This window comes from Hyaena hyaena, unplaced genomic scaffold (assembly GCF_003009895.1).
Source record: "Hyaena hyaena isolate Hyena2069 unplaced genomic scaffold, ASM300989v1 scaffold_2392, whole genome shotgun sequence".
NCBI lineage: Eukaryota > Metazoa > Chordata > Mammalia > Carnivora > Hyaenidae > Hyaena > Hyaena hyaena.
This window is the reverse complement of record NW_024082989.1, coordinates 44,370-53,040: the sequence shown is the minus strand read 5'-3', so window position 1 is coordinate 53,040 and position 8,671 is coordinate 44,370. Positions and strand designations below refer to the sequence as shown.

The window sequence follows — 8,671 nt, the reverse complement described above, 5'->3', positions numbered from 1 at the left end:
GGGTTGAGGTCAAGGAGGTTATTTCCTGCTTTCTCCTCTAGGGTTTTTTATTTTTTTTTTAATTTTTATTTATTTCTAGGAGAGAGAGATAGACAGCATGAACAGGGGAGGGTCAGAGAGAGAGGGAGACACAGACTCTGAAACAGGCTCCAGGCTCTGAGCCGGCAGTCAACACAGAGCCCGATGCGGGGCTCGAACCCACGAACCGCGAGATCATGACCTAAGCGAAAGTCGGACGCTTACCCGACTAAGCCACCCAGACGCCCCACTCTCCTCTAGGGTTTTGATGGTTTCCTGTCTCACATTCAGGTCCTTTATCCATTTTGAGTTTATTTTTGTGTATGGTGTGAGAAAATGATCTAGTTTCATTCTTCTGCATGTTGCTATTCAGTTCTCCCAGCACCATCTGATCAAGAGGCTGTCTTTTTTCCATTGGACACTGTTTCCCACTTTGTCAAAGATTGGTTGGCCATACATTTGTGGGTCCAATTCTGAGTTCTCTATTCTATTCCATTGGTCTATGTGTATGTTTTTGTGCCAATAACATACTGTCTTGATGATTATAGCTTTATAGTAGAGGCTAAAGTCTCGGATTGTGAAACATAAAATACCTAGGAATAAACCTATCAAAAGATATAAGAGATCCATATGATGAAATCTATAGAAAACTTATGAAGGAAATTGAAGAAGACACAAAGAAATGGAAAAACATTCCATGCTCATGGATCGGAAGAATAAATATAGTTAAAAAATTATTACCCAAAGCAATCTACACATTTAATGCAATCCCAATCAAAATTGCACCAGCATTCTTCTCAAAACTAGAACTATCCTAAAATTTGTATGGAACCACAAAAGACCCCGAATAGCCAAAGTAATCTTGAAGAGGAAAAACGGGAGTTTAAATAAAAACATGTAGGGATGTATGGGTGGCTCCATCAGTTAAATGCCCGACTCTTGATTTTGGCTCAGATCATGATCTCACATTTTGTGAGATCAAGCCCTATGCCAGGCTCTGTGCTGATATGTGGAAACTACTTGGAACTCTCTCTCTCTCTCTTAAAACAAACAAACAAACAAACATGAAAAAACTTCTAAATAAAAATTTGGAAAGAATAAAAGTATAAAACAGAAAAGCAAAAACCAAGTATCTGATTTTAAGTTGTGCAAAGTATCTGAATAAACTTTTTAAGTTTCTGTTTTTTAAAATTTAAATTATAATTAGGTAACATTCAGTTAAATGTTAGTTTCAGGTATACAAAAAATATAGTGATTTGACACTTCCATACAACACCTGGTGCTCATCAAAACAAATGCATTCCTTAATTCCCATCACCTATTTCACCCATCTCTGCACCTACCTCCCCTCTAGTAACCATCAGTTTGTTCTCTATAGTTAAGAGTCTGTTTCTTGGTTAGCCTATTTTTATTCCCTTTGCTTATTGTCTTATTTTGAAAATTTCATACATGAATGAGGTCATATATTTGAATTTATCTCATTGACTTATTTCACTTAGCATAATACATTCTAGATCCATCCATGTCACTGCAAATCACAAGATTTCATTCTTTTTTGATGACCGAGTGATATTCCATTGCATATGTATGTATACCACATCTTTATCCATTTATCAGTGGATGGATATTTGGGCTCTATCCATAGTTTGGCTATTGTTGATAATATTACTACAAACATTGGCATGAATCTGCTCCTTTGAACCTGTATTTTTTTTTTTACAAATAGTTTATTGTTAAGTTGGTTTCCATATAACACCCAGTGCTCATCCCCATAAGTGCCCTCCTCCATGCCCATCTCCTCCATCCCCCCCCCACACCCGTCAATCCTGTTTGTTCTCAGCATTCAAGAGTCTCTAGGTTTGCCTCCCTCCCTCTCCCCCTCTACTTCCCCTTTTCTTCTCTCCCATGGTCCTCCGTTACGTTCCTCCTGATCCTCCTATACGTGCAAACATATGGTATTTGTCCTTCTCCGCCTGACTTATTTCGCTCAGCATAACACCCTCAAGGTCCATCCATGTTGCTACACATGGCCAGACTTCATTATTTTTCATTGCCATGTAGTATTCCATCGTACAGATAAACCACATCTTCTTGATCCATTCGTCCGTGGATGGACACTTAGGCTCTTTCCATGTTTTGGCTATTGTGGAGAGTGCTGCTATGAACATTGGGGTACATGTGCTCCTAGATCTGCAGCTAGTCTTATGGGTCTTCCCTTGTAAGTTAGGGACTTCGTTTGTCTTGTTGCTTTTAGGACTTTGTCTTTATTGCTATATTATGTTAATTATAATTAAATACATAATCATATATATTTAATTATAATTAAATATATAATCAAATATATAATCATATATATTATTAAATGTATTTATATTAAATATTAAATATACTATTAAATATGTGTGATATATATAATTAATTATAATATGTATTGGTGTTAGCCTTTGTATGTTTATTTTGATTGGGATTCCCTGTGCTTCCTGGATTTGGGTGTGTTTTTCCTCCCCTAGATTAGGGAAGTTTTTAGCGATCATTTCCTCAAATAAACTTCTCTGTCTCCTTTCCTCTCTTTTCTTCTGAGACTCCTGCAATACAACTGTTCTTACTAAGTCTATTGTCACGTTGCATAATCATACTTTCTTTTCTTCAGCTTTTTCATTTTCCATTATTTTGTTTTATAGATCACTTATTTATTCCACTGCTTCTTCCATCCTTGTATTGGTTGCATCAAACCTTCTAAATCTCAGTTATTGAACTTTTCATTTCTTTTTTTTGATGATATTTTATGTTGTGATAGAAAATTACTGTTTTCTATAAATTCAATGTTTTTTCTTTTTTCCTGCTTTATTAAGATATACTGGACACTGAACATTGTGTAAGTCTAAGGTGTACAACATGTTGATATGATACATTTATAAACTGCACATACCACAATAGTATTAGCTATGTGACCAGATGGAAGTGGTAGCTAATACTATCGTGGTATGTGAAGTTTTCATTTCTAACTGCTTGTTTTTTTAATCTCTTTTATCTCTGCAGTAAAGGACTCCCTGAAGTCTTCCATTCCTTTCTCAACCTCGGCTAGTATCCTTATGATAATCGCTTTACATTTTCCATCAGAAATATTAATTATATCTTTTCACTAGGATCTCTGGCAATGACTTTATCTTGCTCTTTCATTTGGGATTAAATACTCTGTTGTGACATTTTGCCTAGGTCTCTTTTTCTCTGTGTTAGGAAAACCCGTTATATTTCCTGCCCATAAGCATAATAGCCAATGAACAAAAGGTTCTATAATGCCCAGAGCCTGGGGCTTTAGGATGTGTCTCCAATATATGCTGTATGCAGTCTGCTTTTGTGTTCTGGCTGCTCTACCTTTCCGATCAGTCATCTGTAGAGGCTCTCTGCCTGCGGTGGGCAGTTTCTGCTCTCTGGCCTGAATGTGGTGAGCTTTAACTAGTGTGTTCTTGTCTGCTTATGAAAGGACACCTGTCACGACCCCCACTAGCTCTGCGCCCTGTGAACCCTTGGTCAGCAGACATTACATGGGTAGAGGTTTGTGCTGGTCGTCGGGGCAAAGGTCTCACTGAACTTGGTTGACGCAAGTGTGACTGAGAAGAGCAGGCCCACCAGAGCTCAGCAGTGTGGGGCCTGGTTTATGAAAGATAGGCAGCCAGTGTTAATAAACATTTATTTAAAGAAAGGTGTACACATGGCCACTAGACACATGCAAAGATACTCAAAATCACTGATCATCGGAAAAATGCAAATCAAACCAACGAGATATCATTTTACAACTGTCACATGGCTAAAATGAAAAAGACAAGAAGAAAGTGTTGGTAAGAATATGGAGGAAAGGGAACCCTCATACACTATTGGTGGGAACATAAATTGGTGCAGCACTGTGGAAAATACTCTGGGGTTTCTCAAACTATTAAAAATAGAAATAACATATAATAATTCCATTCCTGAATATTTACCTAAGAAAATGAAAACACTAATTCCAAAAGACACGTGCACCTTATGTATATTGCAGCATTGTGTACAATAGCCAAGATATGGAAGAAACTTAAGTGTCCAGACAAAAATACAAGGAAACGATTTTATGTACGTGCAATCAATTATTAATCAGCCATTAAAAAGGATGATATCTTGCCCTCTGTGACAACATGAGTGGGCATAAAGAGTGTTCTTTTAAGTGAAATAAGCGTGACTGAAAAACACAAATACCATATAATCCTACTTATGTGCGCAACCTGAAAAATAGGAATGAACAAACATCAGATCCATAAATACAGAGAACAGACGGATGGTTTCCAGAGGGAGGGGCTTGGGGATGGGAAACATGGATGTAGGGGAGATGGAGGCGCAGGCTTCCAGTTATGGAATGAATAACTTATGAGAATAAAAGGTGCAGCACAGAGAATAAAGCCAGTGATATCGGAAGAGCGTTTTATAGTGACGGATGATGACTACAATTGTAGGAACATAAATTAATGTATAGAGATGGTGACTCGCTATGTTGTACACCAGAAACTAATGTAATATTGTGCGTCAGTGTTAGTTAAAAAACAGTCTTGCAAACCTTAATTTTTCCACACATGGGTTTGCAACATTGTAAGTTTTGGCATGAGTGTTTCAATTATTCTGAAGCCAAATCCACTGACACACTGACAATAAGGACAAGTAATGTATTTCTCTATTACTATATGTTTCATTAAAGCAAATTTTTATGCCATTATCCATTGTTATATTTTGAAGCATCGAGTAAAGTGACTGACATATAGTGGGCTTTCAACAAATTTTTATTGAATGAATAAATAAAATAACATCTTATTTTTCTTCCCATAACGATTTACTTTGTAACCCAAATGAGGAACTATTTTTGATATATTCACTATTAGGTCAGGTAAAAAGTCTATACTGTGCTATGTTATTTATATATATGCTATATATGGAGACAAAACCCTTTGGTTTCTTAAAAATCAAATTGGAAGGTATCCACTGCTTCTTTCTCAATACAGAATTAGAAATATTCCCAGTTTTATTATAGCAAGAATCTAAATAAACAATAACCTGAGGAAAATATAAATAAAATAAAATTCTCTCTAGACAACAAAAATAATTGTCTTAAATTTTCACTGATATATAAGGAAGATTTCTTGGAATTGGTGAGATAGATGAGTTTTTTAGGATTCTTTTAGTCCTGAGTCCATTTTCCACAACAAGGAAAATGCCCAAATTTATCCTTCCATGTTGACAAGGTAAGAAGTACGTTAGAAAGTAGTATTCCCACTAGGGAATTTGTACAGTGTTTCTTGCCAAGACGTGTCTACTGAGGTTCATTATATGTATGAAGAAAATCTCCCACAGCTTTATATAAAGAGAAAGAACCATTCCTTAAAAGATGTCATTGGTTTCCACATATAAACATTCTCAGGATCTTTCAAATCAAAAGGACAAATTTATATTAGGGACCTAGGATATGATGTGACGCCACTGAACACAGAAAGAATATTCCATCCTTATCTCTAATGAACACTTAGTTCCTTTGGAAAGAAAATATCAAATCGATTTGTAAGAACAGAGAGCACGACCATTAAATAGCAGAAAGGCAAGGTAGGTGTTGTATGTGGGTGGGAGTGATCTCTTCAGCTTCATGATTTTATCCTTTTTCATTTCCATGTGTGTTGTGACCTCTCTCTCTATGCAAAGTTCTGTACTAAAAATATATGTAAATAAATTGAAAACTTTTACAATGCAACATCATTATGACTCAAAACATTAAAACACGTTTGCTTTAATGAAGAATGATATAGGTATACTGCTTGTATTTGTGGGCATTTCAGTGAATTAAAATGTGTGTACTTGAATAAAAATCTTAACATCATGAACCCTGGATTCAAGCCACATGACAGGAGTGATTTGGGGAATGAAAAGGAAGAACATGCAATCTTTGTGAGTCTTCTGTTGGGGTAAGTACACAACTAATATTTGGGTGCAACCAGGACAAGGATTAATGAAAAGATATGGACTTTTAATTACACTGGACACTACACTTCCTAAAAGTAACTACCCCAATGTTAAGTATTGTACTTAATGAAGCATAGCCATAGATACTGGATTAATCAATCCTCACAACACAGCTGGTAAGTAAGCAATGCGTCAAAGGTCTATGTTTTGGGGTAACTCGGTGGCTCAGTCAGTTAAATATCCACTCTTGAATACTGCTCAGGTAGTGATCTCACGGTACATGAGATCAAGCCACACATCGAGCTGTGTGTTGACAGCATGGTGCCTGCTTGGGATTCTCCCTCTCCCTCTGTCTGCCCTTCCCCAACACATCTTCTCTCTCTCTCAAAAATAAATAAATAAGCATTGGTTTTTTAATTAAAGAAAGAGAAAAGCTCTATGTGTTAACTGTACCAGTTGACAGGATCCAAGTTCTCTGACTTCATATTCTATTTTCGTATCTGCTACAAGTGTTTTATGAACTTCTTACCAGTGCCAATTGCAAGATACACATTTTTTTTATCATATCCCACATCACACATCTACACGTACGCTCACTCATGTAATGGAGACAAATATAGTAAATCCAAAAAGAAGCAATGAACTGCCAAATTTGTGATATATTTCAGCTCCTCGTGTGACAAGCATGAACCCACATCACATTGTTCTTTTAAGCACTGATGCCCTTATTGTCTCACATCACCAGGCAGTACTATCAATTACTCTTTCTCTTGGTCTTCAAGTACTGAACCTGTGACAAGGAACCATTTCCTTCCAGTTGGACGTTTCTTGTTATGACAAAAGTTCTGTACTGCAAAATTCAGTTTAGGATTTAAGGCATAGGCCCAAGAAACAGCGCTATGGCTTGCATCTATGCATTCAGACTGGTCTCGTTGAGTTCAGCAAGTCCTGAACTTACCTAAAGTCCATGAATTCAAGCAGCGTGGTCTAGGGCCAGGAGATGTTGGATGAAAGAAATGAAGCCATATGGTAAGTCAGCATGACTGGCTCCTCGGAACCACTCCTTTGTTTTCTTCTTTTCTCTAATATAAGAGCAATCGTAACTTTCTCCTTCCCTGATAATTTTACTAATAAAATTTGCTCTATTGCATTTCTTAGGCAAATACAGCAATTTGTTGCTCATTCTTTTAGACGTGCTACAAAATAATAATGTTTGGCATTAAGACTCATACTCTTTCATGATTACAAGTATCAAATGACTTCAATGGAGTTATACCACAGAGAAAAAATCCCTGCATAATCCATTCTACCCAAATGAATAAACTGGCCGTCAGGAAACCCCATACTGAAATACAAGTCCTCACTTTCACTTGAATCCACCAACAAGAGAAATGACAGTCATGAGTCCGGGCAATGCAAGCGTTCCAAAATTCTTCATCCTCCTGGGTTTCTCTGACCATCCCTGGTTGGAAATGCCACTCTTCATAACGGTGCTTGTGGCTTACATATGCACACTAGTGGGAAACATCTCCATTATTGTGGTGTCCAGGGTGGACCCTCATCTTGACAGCCCTATGTACTTCTTCCTTTCCAACCTCTCCTTCCTGGACCTGTGTTTTACCACAACCACCATCCCTCAGCTGCTGCTGAACCTCTGGGGCCCAGATAAGTCCATCAGCTATGGAGGCTGTGTGGCCCAGTTCTATGTGTTTCACTTCCTGGGGGCTACAGAATGCATCATCCTGGCGGTCATGTCCTTGGATCGGTACATAGCCATCTGCAAGCCCTTGAGGTACCCGGCTATCATGCATCGGAGACTCTGTGTCTCCCTAGTGGCTGTGGCGTGGATAAGTGGTTTGGCTAACTCCTTGCTTCAGGCGTCCCTCACTGTCCAGCTACCGCTTTGTGGTAACAACAAAGTGGATGATTTCCTGTGTGAGGTTCCAGTGATGATCAAGATGTCCTGTGTCGACACCACTTTCATTTTAACTTTGCTCTCTGTCGTTGTTACATTTTTTACCTTTTTTCCCTTGTCTCTTATCTTTGTCTCTTATGGGTTCATTGTAGCTACAGTGCTCAGAATTCGTTCATCAACGGGAAAGAAGAAGGCCTTCAACACCTGTAGCTCCCATGTTATTGTTGTCTCTCTCTTCTACGGGCCAGTAATATGCATGTATGTGCAACCTTCTGGCACTAACTCCCAGGCCAAGAACAAACTCATGGCCCTGTTCTACAGTCTGCTGACTCCTATGCTTAACCCTTTTATCTATACTCTGAGGAACAAGGACATGAAAGGGGCAATAAGGAGACTTCTCCTCCCCTTGAGCCATCAGGGAAGAGAATAAACACAACTATTTTACACTCAACACTCTCCATGTAAGAATCCAAAGGGTCCCTACCCTAAATTATCTCTCAAAATGCCCTCCTCCAAAACGGTTAGCATCCTTCAGTAAGTATCCAATCTACATGCATGTTTATTCACCTCAGTTTTAATGTATTAGCCCACATTTTGCATTGGGAACCTTAATCTCAATTTTTCTAAAATTTGCATGACAGTGAATCCTTGTCATTAAGTCCTCTGAGCCCATCTTTTAGTAGAAATCTAAAAAGTGAGCAGCAAATAAATGACCACTGCCTGACTCATTCACCATCAACCAAACAAATCAAACCCTATCATTTC

General features: G+C 38.0%; 1 protein-coding gene across 1 annotated transcript; it reads left to right on the top strand.

Annotated features, from left to right (window-relative positions):
* Positions 1 to 7,382: 7,382 nt before the first annotated feature.
* Positions 7,383 to 8,336, top strand: LOC120227457 (olfactory receptor 2B11-like). Its single transcript, XM_039225563.1, has one exon. It carries the CDS (start codon positions 7,383 to 7,385, stop codon positions 8,334 to 8,336), a length of 954 nt encoding a protein of 317 aa, XP_039081494.1.
* The last annotated feature ends 335 nt before the right edge of the window (positions 8,337 to 8,671 follow it).

Excerpts from the sequence above, each read along its gene's own strand:
- LOC120227457 (XM_039225563.1), top strand. The coding sequence starts at position 7,383 with ATGACAGTCATGAGTCCGGGCAATGCAAGCGTTCCAAAATTCTTCATC.